This window comes from Petaurus breviceps, unplaced genomic scaffold, assembly GCF_028583685.1.
Source record: "Petaurus breviceps papuanus isolate PSGF00001 unplaced genomic scaffold, PetGlider_PUasm1.0 175, whole genome shotgun sequence".
Classification (NCBI taxonomy): Eukaryota; Metazoa; Chordata; class Mammalia; order Diprotodontia; family Petauridae; genus Petaurus; species Petaurus breviceps.
This window is the reverse complement of record NW_027185764.1, coordinates 30,693,678-30,709,247: the sequence shown is the minus strand read 5'-3', so window position 1 is coordinate 30,709,247 and position 15,570 is coordinate 30,693,678. Positions and strand designations below refer to the sequence as shown.

At 37.4% G+C, this 15,570-nt stretch overlaps 1 protein-coding gene across 1 annotated transcript in view; it reads left to right on the top strand.

Moving 5' to 3' along the window:
- The window catches only part of DHFR (dihydrofolate reductase), a 38,806-nt gene extending 23,504 nt beyond the window's left edge, over positions 1 to 15,302 (top strand). The window contains exons 4-6 of the mRNA XM_069085033.1: positions 317 to 443; positions 10,089 to 10,204; positions 15,135 to 15,302. Coding sequence (XP_068941134.1) covers positions 317 to 443; positions 10,089 to 10,204; positions 15,135 to 15,213 — 322 coding nt within the window. The 3' untranslated portion in view covers positions 15,214 to 15,302. The remainder of the gene's footprint in view (positions 1 to 316; positions 444 to 10,088; positions 10,205 to 15,134) is intronic.
- The last annotated feature ends 268 nt before the right edge of the window (positions 15,303 to 15,570 follow it).

The following is a 15,570-nucleotide window of genomic DNA, read 5'->3' as shown; positions in this document are numbered from 1 at the left end:
CTTCAACTCTCAGCTGAGGTCCCCCCTTCTGCAAGAAATCTTTCCCAGTTCTCCTTAATCTTAGTGCCTTCTGTCTGAGACTATAGCAAATTAATCCTGCGTACATCTTGTTTATACATAGTTGTTTTCTTGTTGTCTCCCCCATTGAACTGTGAGCTCCTTGAGAGCAGGGACTGTTTTTTGCTTTTAATTATATCCCCAATGCCTGGCACATAGTAGGCACCTGATAAATGTTAGTTGACTAATTGACTCTTTAAACTATTTGCCTAGTAAAAATAATCATATGTTGATGTTGGTTTTTTCTTCTCCAATTTAGGGAACCTCCTCCTGGAGCTCATTATCTTGCCAAAAGTCTGGATGATGCATTACACCTTCTTGAACTTCCAGAACTAGCAAACAAGGTGGACAAGATTTGGGTAGTTGGAGGCAGCTCTGTTTATAAGGTATAGTTATCATTTCCTAGTACATCTGAACATAAGGCTAATTCACTATATTTTGTGTACACGTGAAATAATCGTGTCCTAAAATTTTTGAAATACTACCTGAGGTACTACCCTACCTCAGTAGAATGTTATATAGATCTTTTTTTAATTTAAAAAATTTAATTAGGACAGTCTTTAGGAAAAAAAACTTTTTCTCTAAACACTTTAATCAACAAAAGAGTGAGAAAACAAATCAACAAATTAGTCTGACAACTAAAAACTCTAGAAAACTAACAAATTTTAAACTCCAATTAACACCAAAATAGAAATCCTGGAAATCAAAGAAATTAATGAAATTTAAAGAAAACAATCACTGAACTAATAAAAAACTAGGAGATGTTTTGATGGAGAAAAAACAAGACAAAACGTTTGCTAACTCAGTTAAAAAGAAAGAAGGAAACCCAGTTATCAGTATCAAAAATGAAAAAAGAGAATTCAAAACAAATGAAGAAGAAATAAAGGATATTATTAGAAACTATTTTGTGCAACTATATGCCAGTAAATCTAACAGAATACCCAGTTTAATTGAATAAGAAATAAAGAAATTTCAGAAGCAGTAATTGGACAAGCCAAAAAATGAGCTTTCAAAGGGAAAAACCCTGAGAGTAGATGGATTCACAAGCAAATTCTAGCAAAGGTTCAATGAACAATTAATTCCAATGTTACACAAACCATTTGCAAAGATAGCAAAAGATGGGACCTTGTCAGATTCCTTCTATAAGACTTTTTTTTTTTTTTTGCTTTTTGGAGGGCAATTGGAGTTAAGTGATTTGTCCAAGGTCACGGCTGGTTTTTGTGTTGTGTCTGAGGTTGGATTTGAACTCGGATCCTCCTGACTCCAGGGCCAGTGCTGTATTCACTGTGCCACCTAGCCACCCCTATAAAACATATTCTTGATACCTAAACCAAGGAGAGTCAAAACAGAGAAAGAAAACTACAGACCAATATCACTAATGAACATTGGTGCAAAAACTGTAAATAAAATATCAGCAGAGGGCCTATAGCCACATATCACAAAGATTATACGGTCCGACCAGGTTTTATTTATACCAGGAATACAGGGCTGGTTTGGTATTAGGAAAACTACAAACAATTAACCACATTAATAACAAAAACAACAAAAATCACATGATTATATCAATAGACACATAGAAAAAGGCTTTTAACAAAACATAAGATCTATTTTTGTTTTTTTTTAATGAGAAACAAGAGCTTTTAAATATTTTTATCTCCTCTAAGTACAAAATACTGATAGTTTGCATTCTTTGTTTTCCCTTTGTATGTGTGAATGAAATGTGAGTATAATGGCAGTTAAAACCCCATTTCTAAATCAGAAATTCTTCCCCCACTGCCCTTAATCGAAACCATTGTGATTCAGAGGCTTTCTTTTGAAAAGTAATCACTTTTTATCTGCTAGCTTGATTTGAAATGGTTTGTTTCAAATGAACCATTCTTCATACTAGAACTAGACTATGTTTATTGGGCCATTTACATTTTTAAAAGTAGAATTTTAAACAGTGCTCTGTGATTTTATGGAAACATCTTTTTTCTTAGGTTGCTACTTTTTAATGTTGCACATTTAAAAGCCATCCTAAATTTTTCCCTGAGAAATCAAACCTGTCTGGACTTCTATCCTGCAGGTTTTCCTAATTTGGTCAACATATATCATTGATAACAAATACATTAGTTTTTCTAAAAATAGACAGCTTGACCCAGACAGTTAATTTTATTATGATGGAAAAGGGTTTCCCAAGTAATCATTAGTCATAATACAGACTTGGATGCTTTTAAATCATTAGTACTTTTTTTTTTTCATTTTAAAACATCTTTAGGGGAAGTTTTCTGTTTAACCCAGAAGCATTTATTTATTTTTCTTTATGCCAGAATTGGTTTGAAAGAGGATTATTCTAGCCTTTCAAATAGGGTGTGCTGGTAAATACTCACTTTCTTCCCCACTTCCTTAAATCTAGATAGTCAGCAAAGCAATAAATCAAGCCTTCATTTGTAGCATTTCCAAGATGTAATGCTCACACTGAAAATGTAACCATGGCTTGTTCAAACTGGCTTCAGCATGTGCCTGAATATAGTCCTCATTTTCTTTCATTATAAATTAAGATAGATGACTAACATTTAAGAAAACTTTCATTACATTCTTCTAAACTGGTCATAAAGGTAATATTACATTTTACCAATATTACAACATTTCATGGAGAAGCAAGCAGGCCTCAGAGTCAGAAAAAAAACTAGATTCAAATCTTGTCTTATATATACTACCTCAGAAATTCTCTAAACTAGTTCTCTACACAAATCCAGACTACTCTAGTTGGTTTTCTCCTTCATGAGCTGGTTAACTGTATCTGCAACCACACTGGCATACCCAGGGTGACTAGCACAAGTTCTTCAATCTGCTTTACTGGGAAAGATAGGTGTTTGAGGGGTCAGCAGCCTTTTTTAATTATATTCACTAGTTCGGGGGAAAAGTCGGCCCCCTGAACTTTAGAGAAAATACGCAAGCAGAAAAATAAAGACCAACAGACAGGGCTGTGACTGCCTGAATCAGCTCTACACTTTACATACTTCCCTGGATGGAGAGAGCCTTCACATCTGAGCAGTCTGGGGAGCTCTGAAGAACATACAGCCACTCAGAATCTCGACCAGAGAATCACAAGATCTTTCTCATAAGAGGGAGCCCCCAGAGCACAATACCAACTCAGAAGATACATCCACTTCTCCGAGCCGGAAGGCATCACAGCCCTTGTGACTCAGTGCCTAATTAGAAATCAACAAAAGATGTGAAAGCCTTCCTAGAAGCAAGCCTCCCCTAAGTGTTAAGCTTCCCTTAATGGACTCCAGGTGAGGCCTATTAATGAATGGGTAGGGAAGGTCTTATACCATTAACTGTACTGTCACCCTAAACTCTAAGGGAGGGGTATGAGGAGAGGAACTCCTTTCCCCAGGGTAGGGACTCATCCTGACTGATTCCAAATGTAGTGTAAACAGAAGTGAAGTCTCCTACTTGGAGAGAGTCCCACCCAAGATTTAAGAACCAGTTCTTTGTGGATAGGGGTAATCCTCAATCATTCATGTCCTTCAGAGAAAAGCCTAGATCTCAACTTAATAACTGGTTATTAATACAATAATAAACAATAACTTCAGCATGACCCCATAAGTTTTATTTTTCCCTGTTTTACAGATAAGGATGCTGAAGCTCAGTATCAGCAGCTGTATTTAGAACTCAGGCTTCCCCTAAGTCCCACATTACCCTCCTGTATCATTCTAGCTTTGCAAACACTTATCTGGCCAACCCATGGGCACCTCAAACTTGGCATATCCCAAACAGAGTTCATCTTATATTCCCTAAAACCCAGCCCTCCTCCATCCTTCCAGTCATTCATCCAGGGTTAGAAACCAGAAATCATCCTCCAGTCTTCCTCTGCTCTGCCTGATAGATGCCCTCCCTTCAGAGAACATCCTTGATTCTTCCATCTCCCATATCTATTCAGTTAAATCTCTGCAACTTTGCTCATATCCAACCTTTTCTCTTAACTCAGGCCCTACTCTAGCTAGGCCCTTATCATTTGTCACCTAGACTACTGAGAGAGATCCTAATTGTTCTGCTTACTCCTAGTTTCTCCCCTCTGATCTGTCATCCACTTACTGAATTGGTTCTCCCAAAATTGATTTAACCATGTTACCCTCTGTACTCAGAAATCTTCAGTGGACCCCAATCATCTATGGGATCTAATATAAAATTTTCAGCCCACTATTTAAATCCCTTCAGTCTGGCCCCCACTTAACTTTTCAGACTTATGTCATCTTATTCCCTTTCACAAATTCTCTTCCAGTCAGACTTGCTAGCTTACTGGTCCCCGTACATGATATGCCACCTTTGCCCTAAGACTTCTCGGTCTCTGAAATGCCCTTATTTCTTATCATCTCTGCCTAGTGGACTCCCTGGCTTCCTTCAGAGACCAGTTCAGGTGCCATATCCTAAACAAGGCTGCTGCCATTATTAGCACCCTCACCTTCTTTAAATTACCTAGAATATACTCTGCTGTAACTCATGTCTATATTGTATCCCACTCAATAGAATGTAAGTTCCTCATGGACGAGGACTTTCCATTGTTGTTTTTGTAACACTAGCATGGGACCTTGTACAAGTAACAGTTGGTTTAATGATTGTTTGTTGAGTTAAATACCTAACTCATCTTGAGAAAACCTTTTTTAAAAACGTTTAAATTCTTAGGTCCAAAGCATTTACCTAAGTATTATTTTAACTGCAGCAGTGCATAGAGCTCTGGGCCTGGACTTAAGTCTTGAGCTGAAATGTGGCCTCAGACACTTAATTAGCAGTGGGACAGTGAGCAAAGCATTTAACCCTGTTTGCCTCAGTTTCCTAAATACGATATTATAATATTACCTACTTCCCAGAGTTGTTGTAAGAGTCAAATGAAATAATGTTGGTAAAGTGCTTAGCACAAAGCCTGACACATGGTAGGCACGATATAAAGGCAATGACAATGTTATTGTCATTAAACTTCCTTATACCTCCAGAGCGGTATGACTGGGGGTGTATTAGAGCCAGCTCATGGGAACCATGTTAAATTTTCAGTTTAAGTATTTACGCTTCAGAAATTAGCAAACATTACAAATGAAGGCTTGTTTTACTGTGGTGGTGAAAATATTACTGCAGGCTAAACTTAAATATTTGTTGTGCATTTTTTTTTCCTGAGAGCTGGTTAAACATCTGCTTGCACACATCTGGTTGTGCCCTACCCTTGGGTCGGGTACCTGCAATCATCTCAGATGTTGATGTGGTATCATGTGACTATCAAGTAATTAATACATTGTTTAAAAACTAAGCAAGTAAAAATATGCTAATCCACCAAAGGAATTAGCTCCTTTGTAATACTGTATGCTATAACATTAGACTTCCCTGGTAAATAACTAAATTTTCCCAGGGTCCTGTTAAAATTCTTTATTTTTTCCTCTTCCTCTAAATTAGACCACTGGTTGAAGTGCAAAGTACAAGATTATAGACTCATTCATATATGGCCTTCAGAAAGAGAAAAATAAAATTTGTACAACTTGAAATTTGACCTTAACTATGCCTTAACATGGGCTCAAAAGATTATCAGGACATAGATGGTATATATATATATATATATATATATATGCTAGTTGCTCTAAGACCTGCACTCCCCACTTCCACACTCTAACCCCCCCCACCGTACTTCCATAGCTTTAATTATCACCTGAATAATGTATGGAACATTCTTTCTAAACCTTATTAAAGTTTTATATAAATGTGAGCCAGTATAATATGTTAATAAGTCAAGCGATCATGTGTTGTTATGTAATCGTGTATATAGTATAATATAATGTTAATATGTAATATTGTAAGATGTAATAACTCACATTTACATAAGGCTTTGAGGTTTGTAATTAAATGGATCTTCACAACAACCCTATGAGGCAAGAGCTGATATTATCCTCATTTTACAGTTAGAAAAACTGAAACTTAGAAAAGTTAAGGGACTTGCCCATAGTCCTATAGCCAGTAAGGTCTGAGGAAGGATTTGAACTTAGGTCTTCCTGGCCCCCAAGTCTAGCTCTATCTACTGTGCTGCCTATTATGATGATGAAGACTCTTTATCTCCAGGCCAGAATTCTCCCACATTTCCAAATGCCTATCTGTAGGAAATTTGCATTTGCATATCTCATTATCTCTTCACTCACTGTCTGAAACTGATTTATCACCTTCATGTACTCAACTTCCTGCCTATGCCTTTGGGTTAGTAGTGCCAGTAATCTAGAAAACAACCCTCCTCCCTCTTGTCTTACATCTGCATCATCACCAAGTTCTGTTGTTTCTTTGAAATGTTCTCCAAATCAAGCCATTCTCTTCTTTTTCTCTTGCCACCTTCCTAGTCCCGGCCCTTTTTATCTCACTTTTTAGTTGTTGTAACAATTTCCTAATTGATATCCTATCCCACAGTTCATCCTGAATTCTCTAGTCAAATTTATTAAAACACTATCTTCAGATACCAGATCAGTATTTTTATCATTAGTTTGTCCCTTTACCCTATTTCCTAAGCCCCTGCTTTCTTTATTATCCCGTTATCTGTGTGTGTACACACACACACACACACACACACACACATTTTCTTCCTTTGCTCATGCTATATTCCCTACCTGGATTACTGTTCTCTGTCTATGAATGACAAAGAGCTACCATGCCTTCAAGATGCACCTCCAATAGTAACACTTTTTCAGGAAGCTGCCATGATTCTTCCCCCATATCTCTCTTAACCTCTGTATGCCTCGGTTCCCTCATCTATGAAATGGGAAACATCTCCTTCCCAGGATAGTTGTGAGGATAAAATGAAACAATATAAATTCCTCGAAAACCTTAAAGCCTTATGTAAATGTGAACTATCATAATATATTACAGTATTATACTGAGATATTATATAACTGGTGTAATAGCTCAGACTGTTATAATATACTAGCTAACATTTACATAAAGCTTGAAGATTTGCAAAGAACTTCCCATACATTATTTTGATTCATGTAGAGGGAATAATTAAAGCCATGAAAGTGCTTTGCAAACATTAGAACACTATATAAATGCTGCCTATTATTATCATCTTAAACTATGACAGACGATTGATAGAATGGGTTATCTCTCATTTTAAAGTGGAAATTCCTTAAGGGTAGAGATTCTGTTTTATGAATATTTGTGTCTGTAGCAGGGCCTAACACAGTACCTTATTGAATAAATTAATTCCTCTATGGCTAGGCTAGATCCTACTTAGAAATGCCTTGTACTATAAATAGCTGGTTGCCCAAACGCTAGTTCTTTCCTCACAAGCTCTGAGGCCATGACATTCTATACCCACCCCCTTCCCTAACTTCCCATCACTAAGAACAACCAATAATGCCCATCCTGCAAAACCTCAGATAATTTTTTGAAACAGTAGATCAGGCTATCCTAAGCCAACATAGGGAAATGTCTCTATCTAATGTTTCTCCTTACAACTTCCTCCCCTGGAATATTATTTCATCATCTTCTCTCCATTTTCCTTCAAATGTCAGTGCATAATTATACTTCGGGTAGTCTTTTTACCATATATGCACATTTACATCCCCTGGTGCATGGGAAGTAGCATTGAATTTAGGGTCAGGATTTGGGTTCAGATCTTGCCCTTTTGCTGATGTGACCATAATCAAGTCACTCAATCTCTATGGTTTTCTCACTTTCCTTATCTTTAAAATGGAGGATTAGACTTAGTGAGTTCTGAGGTCCTTTCTAGCTATAAATATATGGTCCTATAATCATCTAGAGCTTGGCCCACTTAACTCAGGAAAATTATCTTTCAGGTATTCTTATCTTCTTTGTTCATTTTCATTTTAATTGTGAGTTAGGAAATTAATCTATTGTGACTAATAAGCTTAAGAATAGTGCTGGTGATAGAACTATGTAAAGGGAAAGGAGAGCTGTAAGTGTAGAAAAGAAATTAGTCTTAGTAAAGAAACATTGCAATCAACATTTAAAACCCCTGCAAGTACCCAAAAGTACTCAGAATCTCTGTAAAGGTGGCCATTCACATCCTCATTTTCTTCTAATTAAACAACTTGTATTTTCCTACAGTAAGCAGCATTCAGAATTTATTTTTAAATTCCTTGTTACCCTTTTTTTTTAATTGACAGTTTTGCAGTTGATTTATTATATTCCATTACAATAGTAAACCAGGTTAAGCAGCCCTTTGTGGTCTAGCCTAAGAATGTAACTCACGTTTGTGCTGTTGTTTCTATGAGAAAATGTGTTCACAGTTCCAGCCAAGTAACTCTTAGAATATGTTACCTGAAGACAGTCTTCAGTTCAGTAAGCATTTATTCACCTGCTGGTGCAGTGCTACATACTAGAAACATAAAGGTAAAAGAATCACATTCCTTGCCACTTTCATACATTTTGCTTAGCATGGTATCTTCCATGCAATAGACACTCAGTGAACATTTGTCAAATGAATTGATGTTTCTACAGAAATGGCATTTGTGCCATGTTATTGGGCAAGAAGTCACATTCAAGGAAGTCTGGAGTTTCTGGCTTAAATGGCTAGAAGTACCAGAACATTTTTGGAATCATTGCCTAAACAACAACAAAAATAAGGAACTTTTTTAAATTCAGTTCCAGAACTTGTCTGTTCCTGCAATGACATCACTTGATTTATAGATAGATTATAAGACTTGGAGTCAGGAAGACCTGGGTTTAGATCCAGACTTAGGTATTTACAAGCTGTGTGACCTTGGACAAATCACTTAATTTCTGTTGGCCTCCATTTCCTCATCTGTAAAATGGGTATAATAATAGTACCTATATCCCAGGACTGTTATAAGAATAAAATAATAGGGGCAGCTAGGTGGCACAGTGAATAGAGCACCAGCCCTGGAGTCAGGAGTACCCGAGTTCAAATCTGGCCTCAGACACTTAACACTTACTAGCCGTGTGATCTTAGGCAAGTCACCTAACCCCAATTGCCCTGCCTTTCCCCCTCCAAAAAGCAAAAAAAAGAATAAAATAATATTTTTAAAGTACTTTGTAAACTTTAAAAAGCTATAGAAATACTAGCTATCATCATTATTGTTGTTGTTATCATCATTATTAAGCAGAGGCAGAAAAGGCATGTGGCTCGTTGAAATCACAGATAATCTGGAAACTGTATTGACTATTGATTTCCCCTTCTTTCCCTCTTCTACCAGTATTTTGAAAGCAAGGAACAAAATAGGTTGATTTTAATTACCACATATAGAAGTGTTTCTAAAGCATAGTACCGGTCAAAGGATTAGGTAGCTAGTGGCTTCCTATTGTTTTAATTTTGTTTGAGCCACAGCGAGAGCTAGCATGAGAAACCTAAGAAAGTATGAGACTACAAGGTAAGACATCTAAGGGGTGGCTAGGTGGCACAGTGAATAGAGCACCAGCCCTAGAGTCAGGAGGACCTGAGTTTAAATCCGACCTCAGACACTTAACACAAAAAAACTAGCATTGTGACCTTGGGCAAGTCACCTAACCCCAATTGCCCTCCAAAAAAGGCAAAAAAAAGTTTTTCAAAAACAAAAAAAGGTAAGACATCTAAGTGGGGCGTTGTGGAAGTCACCACTATGCATCATATCAGATACTTAGTGCTGTAGATAAGATCATTAAAACAAACTACTTACCCCCAAAAGGCCATATTCTTCTTTAGTGTCTTTGGTTGTTCTTGTTGAGTCACTTTAGTCATGTCTGACTCCCTTTGACCCTATTTGGGGTTTTCTTCACAGTGATACTAGAGTGGTTTGCCATTTCCTTTTCTAGTTCATTTTACAGATGAGGAAACTGGGGCCAAGGTGAAGAGAGTTGCCCCAGGTCACACAACTAGTAAGTGTCTGGGCCAGATTTGAACTCACATAGATGAGTCTTCCCGACTCCAGGCCTGGCACTCTATTCACTGCGCCACCTAACTACCCTTTGTCTTTAGTTAGAGAGCAGTGATTTATTCCTGATGCCACTTCCTCATCTTTAAGCAGTTAATCCATTTCATTCTTTTTGTCTTCTTTTCAAAGGAAGCAATGAACAAACCTGGACATCAGCTATTGTTTGTGACCAGAATTTTGCAAGAATTTGAGAGTGACACATTTTTTCCAGAAATTGATCTAAAGAAATATAAACTTCTCCCAGAGTAAGTTAACACAATTCAATTGAAATATTTCCTTGAACGTTACATGAAAGAATAATTGAAAGCATGTTTCATTTGGAATTAGCTTTTCTGTTATTTTGGCTTTGACGTTTAATATATGCAGGTCACCTAGAAGTTCATTAAAAGCATAAAAAATTCCTGATAACTTTATGCTCTTATATGGTTGATTCTAATATAACTCAGATGAGTAGTATTCTATATTTTCAAGCTACTTAAAGCAATTACATAGAATTGTTTCCTTTCCTTTCTCTAGTCTATACAGTCTTAAAAGAAAACTTTCTAATATGTGATGTATGTTATTCTAATCTGTGTTATGTATATTATATGATATATATTATATTACATTCCATATGTGTGTATATATATATCCTCAATGATTCTCCATTTATTCAGTTCATTCAAAAAACATAAAATACTAATTGTGTAGAAGACACTCTTTGGCACTGAGCCAGATACAAAGATGGAAATTATACAAACCTTGCTTTCAAGCTGTTTACAATATAATATGAGGAGAAAAACACAGAAAGAAGATGCAAAAATAGATCTGGGAAAAGTGCTGTGTGTGAACCAAAATGCTATGAGAAGTTCAGGAAGAAATAGAACAAATATGTCCTACTGGAAAAAGAAAGAAAATGAGACAAAATACTGGACAAAACGAGTTTGAAACAAATGTAAGTTTTATCTTTACTTTGAGACAAATTATTTACCTTGTTGTTTTACCATTTTAATCAGCTTAACAGTGTTCTTTTTTTCTTTTTTTTAGAAATTATTTATTTTAGTTTTCAACATTCATTTCCACAAGATTTTGAGTCCCAAATTTTCTTCCCATCTCTCTTCTACCCCCCCCCCCCATCCCAAGATGGCAGGCATCCTGATTACCCCTTCCCCTAGTCTGCCCTCTCTTATATCTCTCCCTAACTCCCTCCCCTTACTTAGAGGGCAAGGTAGATTTCTATACCCCATTGCTCGTATATCTTATTTCCCGGTTGCATATAAAAACAATTTTTTAACATTTCTTTTTAAAAATTTGAGCTCCAGATTCTCTCCCTTCATCCCTCCCCACCCACCCCCCTTGAGAATACAAGCAATTGGGGTGGCTGCGCAGTGAATAGAGCACCAGCCCTGGAGTCAGGAGGACCTGAGTTCAGATCTGGCCTCAGATACTTAACACTAGCCATGTGACCTTGGGCAAGTCACTTAACACCAATTGCCCTGCCCTCCCACCTCCAAAAAGCAAAAAAAGAAAAGACAAGCAATTCAGTATAGGTTATACATGTGTGGTTATGCAAAACATTTCCATAGTAGTCATATGGTGAAAGACTATATTTCCCTCCCTCTTATGCTGTCCCACATTTATTCTATTTTTCTCCCTTGACCCTGTCCCTTTTCAAAAGTGTTTGCTTCTGACTATCCCTTCCACCAGTCTTCCCTCCCTTCTATCATTACCCCTTCTTATACCCTTCCCCCCACTTCCCTGTAGGGTAAGATAACCAATTGAGTATGTATGTTATTCCCTCCTTGAGCCAAGTCCAATGAGAACAAGAGTTGACTCATTCTCTTTCACCTCCCTGCTCTTCCCCTCCATTGTAACAGCTCTCTCTTGCCTCTTTCATGTGACACAATTTACCCTATTCTATCTCTCTCTTTCTCCCTCTCCCAATATATTCCTCTCTGAGAAAAGCCTCATGAGTTACAAATATCTTCTTATCATGTAGAAATGTAAACAGTTCAACTCTCTTAAGTTCCTTATGATTTCTCTTTCCTGTTTACCTTTTCATGCTTCTCTTGATTCTTGTATTTGAAAGTCAGATTTTCTTTTCAGCTCTGGTCTTTTCATCAAGAATGCTTGAAAGTCCTCTATTTCATTGAATATCCATATTTTCCCCCAAAGTATTATACTCAGTTTTGCTGGGTAAATGATTCTTGGTTTTAATCCCAGCTCCTTTGACCTCCAGAATATCATATTCCAAGCCCTCTGATCCCTTAATGTAGAAGCTGATAGATCTTGTGTTATTTTGATTGTGTTCCCACCAGTACTCATTGTTTCTTCCTCACTGTCACATTTTCTCCTTGACCTGGACATTCCTGGAATTTGACTATAATAATCCTAGGAGTTTTCTTTTTGGGATCTTTTTCAAGAGGCTATCGGTGGATTCTTTTGATTTCTATTTTACCCTCTGGTTCTATAATATCAGGGCAGTTTTCCTTGATAATTTCTTGAAAGATGATGTCCAGGCTCCTTTTTTGATCATGGCTTTCAGGTAGTCCAATAATTCTCTCTCCTGGATCTATTTTCCAGGTCATTTGTTTTTCCAGTGAAATGTTTTACATCGTCTTCTATTTTTTCATTCTTTTGGATCTGTTTTATAATATCTTGCTTTCTCATAAAGTCATCAGCTTCCATTTGCTCCATTTTAATTCTGAAGGAATTACTTTCTTCAGTCAGCTTTTGGACTTCCTTTTCCATTTGACCAGTGCTGCTTTTTAAGGCACTCTTCTCATTGGCTTTTTAGACCTCCGTTGTCATTTGGGTTAGTCTTTTTTTTTTTTTTTGTCTTTTTGGGGGGCATTTGGGTTTAGTTGATTTGGCCGGGTTCACCGGGAGGTGGTTGGGTGTGTGTGTGTGTGTGTGTGTGTGTGTGTGTGTGTTAAGTGTCAGGCTGGAACCAAACTCAGGTCCTCCTGACTCCAGGGCCAGTGCTTTACTCACTGAGCCACCTAGCCGCCCTGAGTTAGTCTATTTTTTAAGGTGTTGTTTTCTTCAGTATTCTTTGGAGGTCTCCTTTAGCAGGCTTCTGACTTCTGTAAAGCTATTGTCTCATTTTTCATGGTTTCCTTGAATCCCTCTCATTTCTCTTCCCAATTTTTCCTCTACCTTCTCTTACTTGATTTGTCTTCTGGTTCTGTTTTGATCTTCTTTGTCACCAAAGAACAATTCTATAGTCTGATTTCTTTTCCTCTGTTTGCTCATTTTTCCAGCCAGTTACTTGACTTTTGAGCTCTTTGCCACAATAGAACTCTGCTTCCAGAGTGGAGAGAGCTGTGTCCCAAATTTCTAGGGTTTTGCACAGCTGTTGTCACAGCTTCTCCTAGGCACCTGCCTCAGAACTGTGAGGAGGACTCCCTCTCCACAGCCTCAACAAGTTCTGCCATGCCAGCATTTCTCCTTACCCCAGGATGCCACCCAGGAAATCAACCTGGATCTAAGCAGGGCAGAGTAAGAGAATCATGCCTCGGCGCCAGCAAAGGATTCCTGCTCTGATCAGCTGCTTGGTCCCCCCACCATCTGTGGGCCTGGAGCTCTGGAAGCAGCGGCCACACCACCGCCACCACACCAGGAGCTGGGGTCAGACTGCACTCTTCTCCCACTGAGGTCCAAAAGGGTTTCCCCACTGACCTTTTACTTTGTCTTTGTGTTTATGGATTGAGAAGTCTGGAAACTTGCACAGCTGCCAGTGATTCAGTCCCCTGAGGTCTGCTTTGGCCCAGTGCGATAGATCCTTCCTGTCATCCTGCCAGGCTGTCTTCAGCTGGAGATGTTTCACTCTGTCATTTTGGGGATTCTGTAGCTCTAAAATTTGTTTAGAGTAATTTTTTACAGGTATTGGAGGTGATTGGGGGACAAGCTCAAGCAAGTTCCTGTTTTTACTGTTCATTTCTAAGGGTTATTCAGGTTTTTAGAAATCACATGTTCATTTTTTTTCTTTGTCTTAAGAAATGATAATTTAACATACACACTCTTGAAAAAATTTCATAAGGATATAAATGAAGTTTTTGGTGACTCATTCCAAAGAAACTAAAGCAAAAAACTGTTGTGGCAAAACATTTCTAAAAGACAAAACATGAATTCCTCTGTAAGAACCTGCTTCCACTCTTCAAAGGAAATTTAGAAAAGATTGCTGTTGTATTACTAGTACATATCAGCACAGCTAAAATGGTAGATGAATTAAGTTAACCAAACATTTTCCAATATTATAAAGGTAAAGTAACATGCTCTTTGATCTCTCTATCACCAAAGAACTGGAAAATGTTATAGACTTGCTCCTTTCCCTAAAGGAGGTTACTCTCTATAAGAGAGAGAATAAGGGGATAACTGGGTGCTAACCTGAGTGGTTAGAAGGAGGGAACATCAAGGCAGATTGGCATTGTAAAGGAATGCTTCATAAAGATGATGAGTCTTAAATTCGGTCTTGAAGGAGAAGACTCCTGGCTCCCCTGTGAGCTAGGATGGCCTTGTGGAAAGATGCAGATTACAGAGCTCAAGAATAAGCACCCACATAATAATTAGGAGACCAGAGAGATCTGCAAAGCAAAGGGAATTCTGGGACAAAAGCATTGGTCTGTTAGGAATTTGGAATTTTAGAACATGGTCAAATACTTTATTCAGTACCAACTTTTTGCTCAGCACTGTAACTATATGCAGGTGTACAGGTGAAATTTTATATTTAAGTTTAAGTTATTATAAATGTTCAAAGACACGATGCTTTGAACCTATTAGGGTCTGTTTGGTGATGGGGGGGCAGGGTTTGGTTGGTTGGGATTTTTTTGGAGGCAGTCAGGGTTAAGTGACTTGCCCAGGGTCACACAGATGGTACTGAGTTCTTAATAAATGTTTTTCTGTTAAATGAATGAGACAAAGGTGCTACACAGAATAAAACCAAAACTCCATCCAGTATTGCATCTGTTCTTTGACGGTGGTACCAAATGACATATTGTAAGACATGCCCTCCATGATACAAAATAAAAATACTTGACAAAAAATCAGTTTTGAACTTTCTGTTTTGTTTTCATATCATGTTATAATATTTTATCAAAATATTCATTTTAATAGGCGTCCTTTAGTAAGAGTTGCTAATGTTATATTTTCTTTTGGGCCACATTACTTAGTAATACATAAATCTTTCTTTTTCAGATATCCAGGTGTTCTTACTGATGTCCAAGAAGAAAAAGGCATTCAGTATAAATTTGAAGTATATGAAAAACATGATTAATATGTAAGGTTTGAAAGCTGCTGTTTCCAACAAATTTTTCCATTAAAAATTAAATTGGTATGATGTTAGAATAAAAACTATTAGAAGTATTATGTTTATTTTTCCTTTTTTAATGCACCAATAAACATATTATTAAGGGTCGACTATGTACAAGGCACTGTGCTAAAATCGAGGGATACAAAAAGGCAAAAGACAGTCCCTACCCTCAGAGACCTCACAGTCTAATGGGGGAGACAACATACAAGCAAGCTATGGACAGATTAAATAGGAAATAATAAAGGGAAGGTGCTAGAATTAAGGGGTTGGGGAAGGCTTCCTGTAGAAAATGGTGTTTTAGTTAGGACTTAAAGGAAACTA